Raw genomic sequence first — 19,504 nt, 5'->3', positions numbered from 1 at the left:
ACGGGCCGTCACGGCGATAAATCATCAGGATGCGAATTGGAATTGGAGCTGGAATCGGATTCGGATTCGCGATTCGGATTCGCGATTGAAATTGGGAAAATCGGAAGAGCCTGGAGTTGCAGACCTGCCAGCAGCTGTCGCAACAGATTGCTCCTCACCGTTAGCTCTGACTCTGACTCTGACTGGACTCGTACTCCGGTTCCAACTGGGACTGGGACTGGGACTCGCCGCCGGGCAAGGCTGATCGCATAAATTAGCAATCTAATTACGTCTCCGACGACGATCGGTCGCTCGCCAATCCCGCGAAATCTCGCCGGAATCACGAAGCGCAACCGGCACTGAGCACAACCACGAGCATTCAGCATTTGTATGCAAATTTCCCCGGTCCGTACCCCCATCAGCATCCAGTATCCAGCATCTCCATCTTCGAAGCTCCGAAGTCGATGCCGATGCCAATGCCGATGCGTCGCTGCCATCGCTTAGGTGCAATCATAATCGCCGTCATATAGTGGATGGGCGCTATCGTTATCACCTGGCCGCTGCGAGAGAGCTATCGGCGGACAGTGGGCAACGGCAGAAACAAATTTGCATATAAATTGCCGCACAGCCTCCGCCGAGACCCGCTCGGTTGTGGGGGCGGGCGGGGGGGGCGCGCGGACGGACCCATTTAAATCGATGCGCACCGCAAGCAATTTTGGAATTTATGTAAGCATTTCGTTCGCAGGTTTAATTGACAGACTCTTGGTCTTGGCCAGTCTTGGCCAGTCTCTGCTCCCACTCCAGCGTACAGCCGGCCAGTAATCCAATTAGCCCAGCAGACATTTCGTACAAGAAAAAGCACTTGTCGCTGGCCAGAGAATTCCATACCAGAGTACCAGCCAGCCACAGAGTTCCGTTCCTAATGAAGATGTCTTCGCGTGGCCCACGGCCAGGGCCAGGGCCAGGCGCAGCCGCAATCTGGTTAACATTGACGTCACTGCTGATCGAGCGAGCAATAAAAAATCTATAAATTACGGGGACATAAATAAGGACTTCATACACACCCATCTAGAGGGATCCCATCGAGGGGATCCATTAACTAGTAAAGCGAAAAGAGCTTCGTCTCGCATCCAATTGTGTCTCCGTCCCATTTGCGGCTATTCTCATATTCTATTTAATTCACTTTGTTCGATGAGCATTATCAGCAGATAGCAGATAAATCGGGGATCACTTCACGCTCCTAATGGGAACAGTAGAAGGAGTAGCCGGCCAGGCATTGACTCGTCTACAGGTGATGCTGATGCCCTGATGCCCCTGATGAAGATGGTGATGGAGATGCTGGTGGGTTCGACTCCAAACTGTCACGGGAACGAATGAGCGGTCAAAGAGGTGAGCACAAACAACATCGCATGGGCACAATCTAAGCCAGGGCCAGAGAGGGCGAGGGAGAGGGAGAGCAGCTGGTCGATCCCCAAGGTGTCGACAGGGGGACAACAACAAGACAACATCCCATCCAGGGACCAGAGGCCCAGTGACTGAGGATGAAAATGGGACTGATTCCGATTCTGCTTCTGCTGCTGCTGCTGCTTCTGCCGATGCCCGTTTGCCCAAAGAGATATCACAATAAATTAGGAAACGAAATCTTTACTAAATAAAGACATAAATTACACCCCGAATCGCTCTATGGGCACAACCATGCCCCGGAGACCCAGCCAGACCGAGCCTCGCGATCAAACTCGAACTCGATATCGAACGACCCCAACCAAGCCCCATCCCCAGCTCCAGCTCCAGCTCCAGCCCGAGGTCTGACTCCAAATAAAAAGCAGCCATCTATGTTGAATGAAATAAAACGTTGGCGCACAAAAGCCGGCGATGAGCCACAATGGTGACAACAGAGCCACAGAGCATTGGCGGCACACCGGCAACAAGGCAACAAGGCAACAAGGCAACAGAGCGACATGGACGGCAACGACAACAGCAACAGCAACAGCAACAGAGCCACAGAGCAAAAGCCGCAACGGGAACCAGATCGAAGTGGACGCGGACGGCAGTGGACGGCTGTGGAAGGGCTTATAAAAAGCGAGAGAAATACAAATAATCAAACGAAATGTATTTTATAGGGTGATAAGAATCAATGAAGCCACTGAAATCCTATAGAGACATATTGTTTGCATTATGGGGCACCATCATCGCATCGCTCTCTATCCCATCGCTTCAACCCTTTTCCCACATTAAATGGATATGTTCGATCGGTAGGTGCACAGGCTTCTCATCAGACCAGAGACCAGAGGGACCTAAGCCCAAACCCAAACCCAAACCCAAACCGATGCCCACTTATCAGTGGAGTCGGTGTCGCTGGCTCAATTAGTGGGCGATGTAGGCGCATTAATACGTTAATGTTGAATTAATGCGTGCGACATACGGTGACTTCATTTATGCGTGATTTGCTCGAATGTGATCCGCCGAATCAAAACAGGGTTTATTCTGTTTCTCCGCCTCCCTCTTCGACTCGGTCTCCGTTTCGATCTCTGGCTCGGTCGCTATCTCGACCGAGTCGGGGCCCCGGTCTCTGAGCAGCAACGGGTATTCTGTATTCTGTGATTTTGGGACAAGCAATAAATCTTGTGGCGAGCCAAACGAAAGAGCCGTTTAACATTTTTGTAGTAGTCACCGTCAGCCGGGCCCGAAAGAACAATAGGCGTAGTTTAGAGATCATTTGAGTTTGGGCCAGTGCCGGTGCCAGAGCCACTGCCAGTGCCAGTGCCAGTGCCAGTGCCGGTGCCGGTGCAGGGGATGCATTTTAATAAGGTGCAGCGTCATAAGTTTCGGTTAATTGTTCCTCTCAGCCTCCCATTGGAATGCCGAGATTTATGCGCGAGCTAAGTGGTCTGCGCTCGGGCGATTGCTGCCGTGGCTGTAACTTTGACATTTCTTGTATCTTTAACACTCTGATTCTTCCAAGATAGAGGAGTGAATATAAAACACACTTCTTTATAGTTTTGCTAGGGTTTCTTTCCTACCCCTTTCAGTGGGTACCCTATACCATGAGCTTGCAATGAAATGTAGTATTTTCAACCCAAACAAGGGTACTTATATGTAACATATATTCTAGATCAGTATATATTAAACAATATACCCATCACTAATTAACATATGGGTATTCCCGCCAAAATGTCCACCATGCCAAAAATCATTGCAAGTCAGTAAAAACAGATTTACATATACTTTTTCCCTGAACTTATTTATTTTTTAAATATAATAATAATAATAAATATAACAAATAATACAAATAAATATAAATTTTATTTATTTTTTATTTATTGAAAGTTAACTAATTTAACCAATTGGCAATTCGGAAAACCTATTAAAATAAGCAAAAGTTCGCTATTTCGCTATTTCGGTATTTTTCGTATGTTTATAGTTATGTTTTCCTTTACTATTTTCTCCTATAAGAAAAATGATTCGTAAAACAATGCTCTCTAACATATTAAACTATCTAAAAGAAAACTAGACATATTTTGTATCTAATTTTTTAGCACGGATTTTGTAACGATAGCAAGATAGATAGAAAAAAAAACAAAAGAAAAGTTGTAATATTTTTTGTATTTTGGAAAATGAAAGCTAAATATCTGATGTACTAGCACAAAAAAATAATATACAGAAAGTCGGACCCGATTCGTAGAGCTTGGCAATTTCGTAGCCCATCCTCGGAAGCCACTTCTGTTTTTGGTAACGTAAAGTTAGGTAATATTTTGGCTTATACGTATGTATCTGTAAAAGCCAGCATTCGACTCTTGCCATTTTGCTTGGTATAGCCCTATACCCTATATACCTACATATATACTAACTACTATACAAACCAAACAAATCTATTTTCAATGACTTTTTCACCATATTTTTTCAACATTTTGTCGTACATATGAATCTTAACTCCAGAATAGAGTAATGAAAGGTATTAAAGGCACAACAATTTGACTCAATTAAATGTAAGTACTTATCATTGTCATGGGAACTATTGATGTGCCAGATATGTAGAAATAAAATGAGTACTATCACGCTATACATAGGTCTTACAAACAGTCATCTGCGGGGTCTTTTGTTCTCGGTCTTATATGTTTTTATAGAAAAATCAGAGGCTCAGAAAAGTTTACGACAATAATGCGAAATGAGAAACAGTTTCAGATCCAAAATCAGAAGCAGAATCAGAATCGGAGTTAGAATTGGAATCAGAATCGAAGAAAGCGACAACGGGATTTTCCGAGCCACTCATTATGGGTCGCAATCAATCAATAATTATAATTGGTCATAATTCGGTAGCCGGCCACTAATTAGATGTTTTACAATACAACCAATTTACCACGCGCCAATGCTCTGGCCCAGCCAATAAGAACAAAAAATGCGATAGCCAGAGAGCAGCAATTTAACAAAATATGAAAGCAGATTTATCATATGCAAATTGGTCAAACAGAACAATGGCCATAACCAGAGTCAGAGTCAGAGCCAGAGCCAGAGCCAGAGAAAGAATCGGAATCAAAGTCGAATTCAGAGTCAGAGTCAGGAATCAGGAATCAGAATCAGATTCCAGAGACAATACAATGTAAAAGAAAGATCTGAAAGACTTCAAAGGTTAGGGGATCCATCGATGTCGCCGTTTAACCTCGCCCCAACAGCGGCAGTTCCAGAGCCGAAACCCCATTCATTTGAGACATAAGAGACCCTCAATTATCGTTGGGACATACTAGAACAGGGCCAACTTCTGTGGATGCTGTGGCTGTGGCTGTGGCTGGTATTGTTCCTAATTAATCCACGGGAATGCATAAAGCGTCTTTCGCTTTCGGGCACTATCAACACCTCATTACTCTTTTGATCACACTCCTCGTTAAGAGAGATGTCAACCAGCGGCAGCTGCCGCCGCAGTCCGACAAATAAAAAACAAAGACATTCGAATTCAAAATTCAAATCAAAAGGCCACAATTCCACTTTGTTGTGCTGCGATCGGGCACTGTTCTGTCTCGGCCCTGTCTCTGTCTCTGGCTCTGGCTCGAACTGAGTCCCGACCTGCGAGGCGACAAAGATTAAATATAACTCTATTCCCCCGATCGCTCGTTGGGCTGCCAGCGAATCGCGTATGCCCTATCCCAGATGCAAGGCCCCGGGCAGCGACAGTTCGAATATGCCCGGCCGAGGAGTGGATTGGAAACCGAAACCTGTATCTGCATAAACTTATAAACAAAGAAAACAAATTTGTCTTATCGCCCAATTCCAAATGAGATGACAACGAGACAAAATCACTCGGTCCCCCCCGCCCTGGGACCCGTTCCCGTCCCCGTCCGCCTAGAGCTGCGCGCTAAAAGCTCGAGCTCATTTAAGGAGCGGACAAGCACAAATGCACATCTCTTAATCGCTCCGCTCATTAACAGAGGCTCTGCCGCAGCCCCAGCCTCAGCCCCATCGCTGCTCTGCCCTACCGTCGTTCTGGCGGTGCCTTCAGTGCTGCGGGGATAGTTTCTTGGCCGCAGTCGCAGTCGCAGTCGTAGGGTCGGGTCATCCGAATCGCCATTGTGGACATTTCAGTTTGGGCATAAATCACTGATTTGGATGGCGACACTCACACGTTGCGACTGTACATCTATGTATATATGTATGTGCATCTGTTGTATAGCATACGAATTTCATCTGTTAAAAAAAAAAACATTTAAATAAGTTAATTTCCTGTACTTTTTCTATATTTGCATTGATCTTTATGATATCCTGACAGACTGCGCTTTACAAGGGATATATAGACTACAGACTATAGTAGATTGAATATTGGAACTTTTGAATAGAACAAATATCCATGATTTAGTGATCCTTATTCAATCCTTATTTACTCAGATCACTCGAAAATTACGTTCTTTCAGAATTTGTGATTCTTCGCCCTTGGAAATAACATTTACAGGGATGCGAAAGCATCCGAAAATATTGAAATATTCTTCACCTTTTCCTAGTTTAAGTACTCCTGAGAGGAATAGTAGGTAAAATCCATCACGATCAGTGACCCTAGATACAAGTTTCGAACAACGCCGAAGGGGCAGGCAGGGATGCTGTTCCTGTTGCTGATGCTGATGCTGGAGCCGACAACATTGTTGTCATATTAGTAAACGTAACTAACTTTAGTTATTGCTAGTGTTGCGACTTCGCACGTTTATGGTCCATTTAGAAGGATACGATGGAAATGTTGTGTCGGGTTTGCCAACAGATTTATCACCGGCCCCTTGCTGGTGGCGCTGGCTGCCAGGAGGGCGGGCGCATGGGTATGGGTTGGAGCTGGAGCTGGAGTTGGAGTTGGAGTTGGGGATATGGGATATGGGATACGGGATACCGACGCCGTCAGAGCCGTACTAAAGTTCATCGATTTCCGCCAACCCAAACAATAAAAACTGCGCAAAGCCACAAACATTTGCCAACAATGTTGCGGAAACAATCTCTGCGAGAGTCCTGAGAGTCATCAAGTGGCCAACTGATCAGCACTGCATGATGGGTCGATCGTAAAAGTGTTTGACTGTGATTATATGGCGCTCATGAGAGCGCCACTTTGCCCTGGTCCATCAAGCAGATGGTCCCTGGGGCTGCTCCTGTCCCTCCCCCGGTCCCTGTTCCCAGCATCGCTCCATGAGTTCCGAGATACGAGATCGGAGATCCCCAACATGCATATCACATCTTGGTATTCTAAATGAAACCACTGAATATTTTTCGAATTGTATCGGAGAGCGTGAAACCAAAGCCAAAAGCCGAATATCTCTGGATTTAGTCGAAAGGCCTGACCCAGAGCCGTAGCCGTAGCCGCAGCCGTGTGCCGCAGACTGTATAAATATCGTATAATGTATAATTTATGGGGCCCGAGGTGAAAATATTTTCAATAGAAGGTGATTTAAATTTATTAAAGGAATGCTCACGAGCAGCTCCGCACTAAATTAGAATAAGTCATGACTGGAGAAGGAGAAGGCCAAGGCAAAGGCAAAGGGCCAGAGAGAGGACGGACGGGATGATACGGGACCGGACCATTTGCTCATAAAAACTCAAGCAAATTGAATTTGTGTGCTCTCGGCCTCACCGAGTGCTCGCGCGCGTGGTAATGCTGATGACCGTCACCCGATCCCGATCCCGATCCCGAATCCGCTCCCGATCCCAATCCCGATCAGGCTTGTAAGTATCGACACGAACGACCGCGGAGCGCTCTCTCTCTCACTCTCACACTTTCTTATCAGATGCGAATGCACAACATACGCGCTCAGCTCATTTAAATCTCGGCCAGGCACAGTCCCCAGTCAGCAGTCAGCAGTCCCCAGCTTCTAAAAAGAGTCAACGATCGAGTCTCTCCGGTGCCTGCGATTTGAGCGCGCTCAGATCGCCTTTTGTTAACACCATAATTTACATTGATTTATGTGCTTAGTTGACTCGGCATTTTTAATCGGTCAGTCGAAACCATCCAATCCCATTCCATTCCATTCCATGCCATGCCATGCCATGCCATGCCATACCATTCCACTCCATCCTATCCCATATCCATACCCATCCGCACATCTCTGCATCTCCACATCTCTGCCTGTGCATGTCCCCGCGGAGTGTGCGCGCGGCGCGGCTTCATTTGGTTATAATTAAAATGTCGATGTTATCTACCAGATTTGGACATATTGGCCATTACGTTTGAAATTTAAGCGATTTCTATGCGCTTATTTTGATTCTGATTTCGATTTCGTTTGACTTTTACCTACCATTCCATACCCATACCCATAGCCATCTCCATCCCCATCCCCATCTAAGTCCCCTTCCCTCCTCTCTTCGACAGTTGGTCACACAATGAATATTGATTATATTAATATTTAATAACGTTTTTAAGAAGCCTTTTGAGTGTTAAATGCTTATTTATGCTCGTTGCCAGAGTTTTCGGTTGTGTGTTTCGGTTTCTGGTTGTTTTTACCCGTCACTGAGTGTGTTTTGTTGATGGAATTGATTATTATGCGTGAAATCGGACGAATAAATTCTACTGTTGTCACATCGGGCATTGGAGACCCATTGAAGACCTATTGGGTTACCGATTTCAGGTCGTTCCTTGCAAGATCTTCCTAGATCTCTCAATTCCCATCCCATCCACCATCCACTATCCACCATACATATTCACTTATCTTTTTCGAATGATTAATAATTCAATCCCCACCAAAAAACGAAAGTTCTTGTATTTCTTGCACTTTTATTTGATACTCCCCATTTTTGGGAGAGACTGCTCACACTTATCATACAATATAGATATCAGTTCAAAAAAAAAGGTTTAAAAAAAAAATAGTGTGCTCCGAATGGGCATGCATTGTATTGTTGGAGTTTAGAGCCTAGGTTAGGACTAAGTTATAGTTAGAGTTACGGCTACAGTTACATACATACATTCATACTATATGTGTAGATATTGCATACTCTATAGCCTTAAATGGTGATGAGGTAAGTCGGCAGCCAGCGGCCAACGGCCGGCGATGAATAATATACTCGTACTAGTACTCGTACTCGTACACGTAATAATTATACGTACTACATACTTGGAAGGTACGTACTCGCATTCGGACTCGGATTCGCATTCGTAACTATCTATTATGCAGATGATGGATATATGGGACAAGCGTGCACATACTCGTACGAGCATGTACCAGTAAGTATTAGTTACAATTTCAGTTAATCTAAAGCGTGTCCACACACAAATGCCGCCTACTATTGTTGCTCTTGCTCTTGCTGCTACTGCTGCTGCTGCTGCTGCTGCTGTTTCAGTTGCAACCTAGTGTCCGGACCGGGGCAAAAGCAAGACCCCGAACCGCAGCCAAGTAGGTGAGCAGCATTTTAACTTTGGTTTTCGATTTGTTTCGTCTACGAATGTAGTCGCGTCTCATGTTTCTGTCCGCGACACGCACGGATCCGCCTGCGACCGCCCTGCGGGACCCACCATTCCACGTAGTTACATACCTACGTCGCTGTCAATCACAAACGCGCACACAACTCAGGTTTTCAATTAGACTCTGCCGCCGGATCACGGGTTTGTCCCGCTAACGGTCATGCTTTAGGAACTGCAGCGTCGCCGACCCATCGGAGGATGACAGGCGGGCCACCTTTGCCGCCGGCGATTCGATTTCAGCATCGGAATCGTCGTGCACGTTGATCTCTTCATCCGAGTCGGACGATGAGTTGTCCACGGTCATGGTTGAGCCGCCCGTCCCAGTCCCACTCCCACTGCCAGGGCCACTGCCCTCCGGCCCGGAACCCACCCCGGTGGAGTAGTGCATCCGCGAGCGCTGCTCCTCGGCCACCGTCAGAGATGCTGCCACCGCATACTGCCGGGCAAGGCCCAGAAAGGCTGCCGCAGAAGGAGAGCTTACCAGACTCCGGAAGGCGCTGCGTTCTCCTCCCATCGACAGGTGGCTGGCGGCCGATCCGCAGCCTCCAACTCCAGTGGGAGAAAGCTGCTGCTGCTGCTGCTGTTGTTGCTGCTGTTGTTGCTGCTGCTGCTGCTGCTGATGGTAGTGGCTGAGCAGCTGCAGCGCCGCAGGATGCGTCGGCAAGTGCAGTGGATGGTGGTGATGGTGGCCCCCAGGTGGCCCGTGCAGTGGGTGCAGTATCACGGATGGAGGTGGTGCCTGCGGAGAGTGCTCTGAGCAGAGGGGAAGCGACTGTTGGGGCGGAGCAGGAGCTCCTCCCACAGAAGCCGCCGATGCTGAGGCGCTGCTGTGATTACTGGGCGTGGGAGAGCTGGCCGGAGCGTCGTTTGATTGCTGCGAGTGCAGCGGATTCGCGGGACTCGACCGCTGCCGCTTGAGCAGGTTCATGCGCTGATGGCGACGCCACTTGGCCCGGCGGTTCGAGAACCAGACCTGTCAATGTAGGAGAAACAAAAGTCAAGAAGGTGTATCCCTCAGGGGGCAATCCCTCCACTCACCTGAACTCGCGCCTCGCTCAGACTCGTGCGACTCGACAGCCTCTCGCGGGTGCTCACGCACGGATAGTGGCTCTTGTCGAACTCCTTCTCCAGCTCCTCCAGCTGCTCGGGGCTGAAGGTTGTCCGATTGCGTCGGAACTTGGGCTCATCGTCGTCGTCCAAATAGTCGGAGTCGATGTGGCGGTTCTCGTCCGCGGACTCGAGAGTATCGTGGCTGCCCGAGCCCGGCGAAATGGCTCTGTTCGGGGGGGCAGCGCTGGCCATCAGGTGAGCAGAGCTCAGGGAACCACAGTTCGGTGCAGAGACCGAGCTGCCGGCACTGGGCGGCAGATTGGCCAATGTGGGAGCCGCCACAGACCAGAGAGCCGACGGCGGCGGCGGACCGGGCACCGATTGTCCACCTCCCACATTGCCGGCCGGATGCCAGGTGAAGCTGCCGTACGGATGCGGGTGGGGCGGGTACAGGCCATAGGCGGCGGTGCGAGCGAACTCGGTGGCCACCCGCTCGGCGGCCCGGTTTCGCAGGATGCGATTGATGCTGCTCACCGACGGGGCGGTGGCATTCGTACAGACACCTGCATGGCGGGAGGGCACAATTAGCGGGAAGTCGGGATAGAGATTCGAGATTGAAGATTGGAGATTGTGAGAGGCGGGTTGACTCAAAAGCGGCCGCCGATCAATCAGTGATCAATCAGAGCAGCTCCACTCGGATTATCGGGGGGACTTTGCCGCCAATTATCTTCGCTTCGCTCCTACTTACCTTCGGAGATCAGGCGCTCGCGTATCTCCCAGGCGAAGATCGTGGGGTTCTCCCGCTTGTATTGCTCGATTTTGGAGACGACCGTTGGCGTGGCTACCTTCGGCTTTGAGCCACCAATTAGGCCCGGTGGTCGCAGGGAGCCTGGAAAAGCGAACACGAGCAGAAAAACGCATGAGACAATGGATTTATGGATTGCAAGCGCGGATCTGATGACTTATGTGTCCTGAGTGATGCCCGGGCCCCTGGCTTATCCCTCGGTTTAATAGCTTTATCAACCATCGCCATCGACATTAACAATTGCGGAACAAGTGAGGGGAGAACATTTCTACGTACATACTGTTACTCTCCAGCAGCACGCACGTACCCCGAGCCCCGAGCCGAGTCGAGTCGAGCCCGTACCCAAAACCAGAAATACGCCGCATTTTGATTAATGAGCCTGCGGTCTTTAGCCACCACCAGCCAGGGTTTATGCAATTTTAAGTGGCTAAATTACACACACACGGCGCGCTCTCGACTCTCGAGTCTCGCGGTAGGGGACTCGACTCGGAATGGTAGGGCAGTGCAGGGCTGGTAGGGACATTGGATAGGGACAAGGATAATAACATGTTTATCATCAAAATTAGCAAACAAATCGAAAACAAAGTGCCTATTAGTTATCCGATTGAAAGGGGCTCGTAGAGGACGTTTAGTGAGTAGTGTCAGAGGATCTCCCAGTATTACTTACCCAACAGCTTGGAGACTGCGCCCTGCTGCGTCAGCATGTGCTGGGCGATGTCGTAGCCACGCAGGCCACCAAAGCGGGAGAACTCCAGGAGGCGGTGTTGCGACATCAATGTACCAAGCGTGCTACCCGGCCCAGCCGTTGGACCGCCACTGCTGCCGGCTGTGCCCCCGCCAGCGCCAAAGCCCGGCGGTATTTGCACAGATGGAGGCGACGTGGTCGTCGCTGCTGCTGCTGCTGCCGCTGCCGCTGCCGCCGCCGCCGCTGCTGCTGCCGCTACTGCAATTGAACGAATGGAATCGAGTGATAATTGGCCATTGTCATCATTATTCCGGGGCTGTTGTTGGTTGTTGTGGCCGCTGTGCTGTCTCCCGACCACAATGGTTAATTATGATAAATTAGCCGTTAATTGTGTTGACTGATCTGAACTGAACTGAAGCCGATGGATGGTGACTGACTGACGGACGGATGGCAGTGCCAGTGCCAGTGCCAAGCCAATGGCGATGGCGATGGCGATGGCGATTCTCCATCGAACTAATGCCAAAATGGAGTCGACATCCCACGCAATCGCAGGGCAGGGCGGATTTATCAATTTAATTGAAATGTGCCTCGCGCGTACAATTTGCGGCCAAGACAAAGGGGAAATTAAAAATTTGGCATGTACACAGCTGCTTCAAAGTCTGTGAATTACGCTAATTCGACAGAACACTAAGTATATAAATATTGACTGGCATACACATACCCGTAGAGCAGTCACAATACGTATCGTACCTTTCGGCTTGAGCGGCACTCCGTCCGTCAGTCCCCAGGCCGGCCTATCCCCCATAATATGTATAATTGTCAATTAGCGCTTAAATGCGCGTTTCACTCTGCTTGTTTTCCGAGTAAATATTTTCAAGATACAATATGTATCGCCAGTACATACATTGTACATGTACATATATGCTCGCCATCAATTGTGCCGCAAATCAAATGAAACGAGTTATTTTCTCGAACAGAGATCATCCACAGGAGAGAGAGAGAGAGGATCAATAGTGAAACTAATTTCGAGCCAAATTTGGAAACCAGTACGTGAGATACGCATCTGGATTAGCCGTCGGCTAATCGTCGGACAACACTTACCACTGGAGGCATGCGGGGCCAGCGATGTCATTCGTTGGGGATGGGGCTCCATTTTCCAGTGCGCGGCTGAGAGGCCAGAATTTGCAACAGTAAGCGAGCCAAGGTCACGGTTCAATGTCGGCTCTATCAACATTTCTAAGAATCGGTCTATTCGCTTAGGTTTTTATTTGGTTTTATATTTATTGTAGTTCCGTTTCGTTCCGTTCTGTTCCGCGAATCACGTATCACAACACAGTCACAATGTAGTCACAATCAAAAACATAGAAGAGGACGCGGATATCGATTATGGGACTGGATGGAGTTGGATTTGGATATGGATATGAATCCCACGGATAATGGGAGTAACGGAAAGTGCCAAGCGGAAGTGCCAATGCAGTGGGCTCTCTCTCCTGCTACTCACTTCCTTTTCGTCGTCTCACTATTAAGTACAACCGATTTCCAATATAAATATACAATTTAATTTAAGGAAAAAAACAACAAAAAAAAAAACGTCGTCTCACTGACTCTGAAGACGGAACCCCGCACGGAACATTATTTCACTGCACATCCGACTGTCCATGAAACAGTTAGAAATCTTGGCCTTAAAGCTTGTGTAGGTATGTCCAAACGGAACTTTTACTGAACCCAAATTTTTTGTTGTTTCGTTGTGCGCGGCCGAGAGCAAACTGTCGGTTCGGTAGTCTCGCTTTGGCCGCTAGACTCGGATCGTTTCGTTTTCTCTCGGCTCGAATTTCACCTGGCTGTGTTCCCCTGGCAGCCAGTTTTCCATCTCACTCAAAGTTTGAGTGGAATATCCAGCGCAGCGCCGACCGGTTTTCCGCACTGGACTTTCATAATGGCGGCCGTTGAGGCCGTCCGTCGCTAGCGTGCGAGCGGGACAACTCTACCCTGCCAATGGGTGTAGTGCTCGCTCACAAATCAAACGATTACCGACTCGTTGCCGACGCCGACACATCACAGAGTAGCGAAGGGAGCGGGGTACGGTGCGGTGCAGTACGTTGGGAAGAAGGGAGGCAGCCGCGTACTTCAGCTTCAGCTTCAGTTCCCCTAATTAGCTGCATTCATGCATTGGGCGTTAGACACTTACGAGCCATTGGAACCATTTTCTAAATCTCTTGAGCTGTTGAACAGAGTCAAAGATGTAGTTCTCCATCTGCTAACATCTAAATCCCATATCGATCGGTGTTTACATATGTACAGTCAATTTGGAATTAAATTGGCAATATTCAACGTTTGGACAGCCCAAGTGGGTACATCTACGGATAATATAATCTGTATTGCCTTTAATAAATCAAATTTTTTAAGTAATTATTCAGTATTTCTAGCGTGCGAAAACAAACCGTAGATAAGATGGTCGACGAAGTTTATACCCCGATACCATTTTTAACTGTGTTCCAGAAGATCTCCTACTATATTTACATTAACTTGTTATACACCAAACTAATTTTAAGTTTCCAAAATCATTTAAAGGCACTTGCAACTTGCTTCTATGTTTTTCTGGATTACTCTGACGATTTTCTACAACACCCCCAGTTTTATACAGCCCCAGGGCCGCCACCTCTGGAACATTTATTTAACAGCAAATAATATTAAATGCAAGAAAAGTTATTTGGAAAACAAACATATATAAAAATACAAATACAAGTATAAGTCAACGAAAAAGTCTTGATTCTGATTTTTAGCGTTTTCCGAATAGTATTTTCAAATATTTTTTTGTAGTGGTTCAATTCAACATGGAGGGATATTTTTTAAGTCACATTAAGAAAAAGGGGTTGTTTATGTAACGTATATAATTAGTTTAATATATTTATATGGAACAAATTCAGTTATATGTTATCTTACCAAAAATTGATATTGCGTAAAAAGAGTTAAATTAAAATATATGTATATTCATTGATTATACGAATTTCCAGCTTGGCGAAAGCTTAAAGAAAAGTTTTCCAATTTTCAATATTTACCCAGCATTTTCAGTGGAAGAATGTACTCTGTTTCACTTGGAATACCTGTAGAGGTACGTATGTATATCTGAATAAAAACCCTTACATCTTCAAGTCCGTCTCTCTATGTACACAGACATCACGACTTTAGCTTTGATAAATGAAAATATGTACATGTACATATGTATGTACAGGTCGTATATATGTACAGGTATACAAGTTTTGCAAAGATAGGTCGTTGTCTTGGGTGCGTGATGGATGATTGATGCGCTGCCTGGGCAAAGCAATCCGATGTGAATCGAAACTGCAACTAAACTACACATGGCGTGATCAGATCAACGAGCCACACAGAACACACAGTCGAGGAGGCTGCACAGAAGCCAAATCGCATCAAAGCTTACGAATTGAGTGGCTCCCGGCGGAGTGGCTAGTGGATGGGAGACGGAAGACGGAAGACGGCAGACGGGCGACCGGACTGAATGCCGATTTAAAAAGCAATTACCTGCCCGATTCCTGGACCAGCAGCAGAAGCAGAACCATCAGAAGATGGAAATAAATCTGCAAGTGAAACGGGATGCATGTACGTATAAGTGGAGAATGCATCGTCTTGAGAGAACCGTCGATAATGAGATGTCTCACTAAGCTGATCAGAACTGCTGAATACTACGAATATTTGCTGGTACATATGAATGTACATATGTTCGGATGCAATGTGCAGTATTATGGCACACATCGATCCGTATATATTGTAGTACAAATCAAATTTGTGAAAGGCGAATCATGAATGAACCAACGACGACAACGACAACAACAACGACAATGACAACGATGGGGCTGACGATGACGTTCGAGGGCTTTTGTGCCAGAGATCCAGAGCAAACGCAAACAATCGAACAGGAATAATTTACTAAGTAAATAAGACGCGAGCCCGGAGACGCTGGAGAGTAGCGTGCGCCCTCGCCCCATCGAGTGGCACTTCAACAATCAAGCATTCACACAAGCAGATGGCTCACAGCCGTTGGCGACCACCTAAACGAAAATTTCATTTGGTTTCGGTTCGGTTTCGGCCCCGTCATCACCACCGGCGCAATCGCTGGCCGTCGTTCCTGCCGTCTCGTCCGTCTTGTCCGTCTCCTATTTGCTTATGCACACATTATCAACGTACGCCCGCCTTATGGAGTGTTTGTTTACCTAATTCGATTACCGATCGCGTCCGTTCGCTCTATAGTCCACAAGACACTTGACCAGTTGGGTGGCACACATGCTGGGGTCTTTACGAGGATTGCTTAGGGCGAGTGCAATCACACCACAGATGCAGCAGATGCAGGTGAGGCACTAATTTGAGGACTTCCCTCAAGGGGGATTCAACTTATGTTGAGTTTTTAATAAATTCTGTAATTTTTAGGTACCACAAAAGTGCATACAAATCAAATTTTTACCTCCAAAGTATATTTCATTGATGTGGCAACGCCATCACTCCCATTTGAAATATAACCGACAGGTGCTAGAGATGGCACATCTTACGGATAGCAGGCTCTAGAGGTGCGCAATTACCGATAGACGTGTATAACTATTTGAATGTTTAACCACTAACCATACTGTATAAAGATGTGCCAGATCATACACCGAACACGTCGTGAACGAACTTTCTGGATTAGATAATTGGATTGGATTGGTTATATCAACACATGCAGAACGTTGCTGGGGCTGGCTGGCTGGCATGATGACGCGCCGGTGGCTGGACGCCTCATCCGAAAAGCGTGGGAACCCTGTTGAAAGTTAATTGAAAACCGATGATCCCAGCTCCCAACAGAGATTACGAGTTGTTTATTTCTTCTGAGAGCCTATTTTATGATACCTTCTGAGCCGCTTCGGTGATATTCCCACTTTAAATCAGCGTCCTCTTTTTGAACCGCACGCCCTCCGGCGGCCTTCCCCGTTTGGTTGTTGCCAGATCGATACTGCATCCACTATCGCGTGCATCGCGCCAGCAACTGATATATTATTGGTTTACTTGTTTTTTGGGATCTACAACGTAGCTCTTTAAGAGAACAGCTGTCTTGAGACGGTATACCATCACATATCCATTGAAACAATAGTTCCGTAGTATTTACATCAGTAGTTCCCCACGAATGAAAGACAGATATTTACTGTTCGTTTGATAGAGTTTATTTCAGTGATTCATTGCAGGATAGGATTCATGCGACTTCCGTTCAGGTTACAGGTGGGCGGGTGGCACTTCCGGTGTGATCTCTACTTCTTCAGCAGCAGGGGGGCTGTGTAGGCGGCAGCAGCGGCATAAGGGGCTGTGTAGGCGGCTGCGTAGGGGGAGGCGTAGGCAGCAGCGGTGTAGGCAGCGGTGTACGGAGAAGCGTAGGCGGCAGTGTACGGGGAGGCAACGTAGGGAGATGCCACATACGGAGACGCCACATAGGGAGACGCCGCCACGTAGGGAGAGGCAGCAACGTAGGGGGCGGAGTAGGCTAGGGGAGCCACGATTCCGGGCTTGGCGGCAACGCAGGCAATCATAGCGAGGACAACGGCGGCGACGAACTTGAACATCTTGGGAGGATTGGTTTTTTTTTATTGTTTTACTTGTTGAATGGAACAAATGCAACTGATGCCCAAACAGGCGGTGGGCCGTAGCTTATATAGCTATTTCCCCACACACAGTGGAGGTTGAGTGCCTGCCAAATGGCCTTGCAAGGTCTCGCGCCAGCCCAACAACCGAATTCTGAGGCCCCTCTTTGGGCACGCCAGTCACGTATGTAGTAGCCCCGTAGTGGTTCGGCACAAGCGACACAAGCGTCGTGTGCTGTGGGGAAGTCTCTTTTAACTAAGCAGCATTAAGCAGGCCAAAAATTAATACCAACTACCAGCCTTTGGTTTTTCGAACGGTCGAAGGTTGCCCTGCAGGCAGACCTGCTGTGGGATTGGTGGCTATAAAACACGTCGTTCATTCAGCAATTGTCATCAGTTCAGTTTGAAACACTCGACCGTACAACAATCCATTCAAGATGTTCAAGTTCTTCGCCCTCGCCTTCGTCGCTCTGATTGCCTGCGTCTCGGCCAAGCCCGGAATTGTGGCTCCTTTCGCCTACTCTGCGCCTCTGGTGGCTGCTGGCCCAGCAGCTGCTGTCTACAGCCGGGAATATCACGGAAACTTTGCGGCACCCTACGTGGCAGCAGCATCTCCTTATGTGGCATCCCCATACCTGGCATCTCCTTACGTCGCCTCTCCGTATGTCGCTTCCCCTTATGTGGCATCTCCCTATACTGCTGCCTTCAGCGCAGCTCCTGTTCTGCTGAGGAAGTGAATGCAGGATGAATGGAACCAATGAAATGAATTTAAAAAAAAAAATGCAAAATATAAAGCTTATATCAGAAATTAATGAATCTCGTTCGTTCTTACTATCGGCAATGATGATTTGGTTTAAGGTCTTTGGCAAACAAAAAAGAACCTGATAAAACAAAGGATACAGCCCACGGGAAATTCTCCCCCGACGTCACTGTCTTATAAGAAAAATGCTGCAACGTTTATCAAATTTTTCTTCGGTTTTAAATTTTATTCAGAAGTTCTTTGAGAGTTCAGTTTGAGGCTGGGACTGGAGTTTCGGCCATCATATCGGCGGTTCAATTTTTTCGCGCAATGATGGTGATGGTCTGCAGAAACTTTCAATGTTCGGCTAAATTTTCAACCATCGATAAGCTCGATGGATTTTTTCAGCCGTAGTAGCAATTTCAACCGATAGACGTAAAAATATGTCCATCAGGTGACCGTTTAAGCCTAACGCGAATGCCACAGAGAGCGAATGTTGCTGCGATGCGGAAGTGATAATTGTATTATTGTTTGTTTTTATTATTGTTTTTAGTTATGTCTATGCCTAATGATAAATTTATTTCATTGCTGAAAACATATGATTACTAACGATCAATACTTTTTATTAACTACACACACATCCACACAAAGATCATAAGAAACAAAATCTAAATTAAAATGGAAAAAAACACTGTTAAAAATGATGTTCTCGACATTTATTTACCAACATCCTAGCTATCGATGTCAAATACAAATGTACAAAGACAATAATTTTCATAGTAGCACCATTCCCGTCACTAACATTAAAAGCTTTTGTTTTGGTGCGAGCTTTTGTTTGCGAAATAATTTTGTTGCTTTCGAGCTCCCACTGAACAATCCGTCCAGTTAAAAGGCCGTCAGTGCTTAATGCCTAGTTGTTGCATAGATATTCGTAACGATAGCATATATTGTAGAGAGCATCAAACCAAAAGCAATGGAATTCGAAACAAACAATAGTGCCAGTAGTACCACCATCGACAAAATTGAGCCATCCCAAGCTCCAGTGTTGAATATATCTGGAAGACGTCGAGACACTCCTCGCATTTGGGAGATAAAGAAGACGGCTGATGCTACAGATCCAGGGCAGGCACACCCCAAAATCAGCGCTATAAGATTTCCAGCAATCCTACGTGGAATTCTGTTGAAATGTAGCTCTCCACCACCTCCAATCGATCCGTACAATGACGACTACACACAGAGTCTGTGTTTCCTGTGTCTAAAAAAACCACTCGAACGGAACCGCTTATACCATATGTTCCTGTCGACGCCTACGGCTCTAGGGAAGGACTACAATCAAGTGAATTCCATGTACAGTAATAGAGCAGACTTCAAAATTGTAAACCAAATAACCGTGAACACATTCTGTGCACGATCACTGTACCGCAGAGTTCAAAAACACTTTTCCGATGCTGTGTGGAACAAGCAAGGGAATGTTTTTGAGATGGAAATGATTGCAAGCACAGACGTCTGGTCGGTTTCACATGATGTGTATGAGATGCACAATAAGGAAATGGAAAAACTAGTTAATTACATAAAGTACTTGAGAATTACAAAGAACTGAACCAAAACTGCCTTTAGATATCTCAGTTATGATATTGTTTTTACATTTTTATTAAAACTCTTCTTTAAACATAGCAACTAACTATATTGGACGGCATCGATTTACTACCCAATA

At 46.9% G+C, this 19,504-nt stretch overlaps 3 protein-coding genes across 3 annotated transcripts; 1 reads left to right on the top strand and 2 right to left on the bottom strand.

The window, feature by feature from the left end:
• Positions 1–8,189: 8,189 nt before the first annotated feature.
• On the bottom strand, positions 8,190–13,212 carry LOC108153510 (paired box protein Pax-6). The gene is made up of 5 exons (XM_017283566.2): positions 12,535–13,212; positions 11,416–11,691; positions 10,692–10,832; positions 9,932–10,506; positions 8,190–9,866 (listed from the first exon to the last, which is right to left on the bottom strand). Exons 1-5 carry the CDS (start codon positions 12,665–12,667, stop codon positions 9,045–9,047), a joined length of 1,947 nt encoding a protein of 648 aa, XP_017139055.1. The 5' UTR covers positions 12,668–13,212; the 3' UTR covers positions 8,190–9,044.
• A 3,405-nt stretch (positions 13,213–16,617) lies between these two features.
• LOC108150887 (cuticle protein 38-like) lies at positions 16,618–17,108 on the bottom strand. Its single transcript, XM_017279196.2, has one exon. The coding sequence runs from the start codon at positions 17,031–17,033 to the stop codon at positions 16,725–16,727; it is 309 nt and encodes a 102-aa protein (XP_017134685.1). The 5' UTR covers positions 17,034–17,108; the 3' UTR covers positions 16,618–16,724.
• A 312-nt stretch (positions 17,109–17,420) lies between these two features.
• LOC108150890 lies at positions 17,421–17,857 on the top strand. Its single transcript, XM_017279200.2, has one exon. The coding sequence runs from the start codon at positions 17,489–17,491 to the stop codon at positions 17,786–17,788; it is 300 nt and encodes a 99-aa protein (XP_017134689.1). The 5' UTR covers positions 17,421–17,488; the 3' UTR covers positions 17,789–17,857.
• Positions 17,858–19,504: the final 1,647 nt, after the last annotated feature.

Source organism: Drosophila miranda, chromosome XR, assembly GCF_003369915.1.
Source record: "Drosophila miranda strain MSH22 chromosome XR, D.miranda_PacBio2.1, whole genome shotgun sequence".
NCBI classification, from domain to species: domain Eukaryota; kingdom Metazoa; phylum Arthropoda; class Insecta; order Diptera; family Drosophilidae; genus Drosophila; species Drosophila miranda.
The sequence above is the reverse complement of the archived record's forward strand: the minus strand, read 5'-3'. Positions and strand labels throughout refer to the sequence as shown.

Bases quoted from the DNA above. Each gene is read 5' to 3' on its own strand.
- LOC108150890 (XM_017279200.2), top strand. From the start codon at position 17,489: ATGTTCAAGTTCTTCGCCCTCGCCTTCGTCGCTCTGATTGCCTGCGTC.
- LOC108153510 (XM_017283566.2), bottom strand. From the start codon at position 12,667: ATGTTGATAGAGCCGACATTGAACCGTGACCTTGGCTCGCTTACTGTT. The intron at 11,692-12,534 runs GTAAGTGTTGTC...GTTCAATTGCAG, and splicing joins GGCCCCGCATGCCTCCAGTG to TAGCGGCAGCAGCAGCGGCG. The intron at 10,507-10,691 runs GTAAGTAGGAGC...CCCGCCATGCAG, and splicing joins CGAGCGCCTGATCTCCGAAG to GTGTCTGTACGAATGCCACC.
- LOC108150887 (XM_017279196.2), bottom strand. From the start codon at position 17,033: ATGTTCAAGTTCGTCGCCGCCGTTGTCCTCGCTATGATTGCCTGCGTT.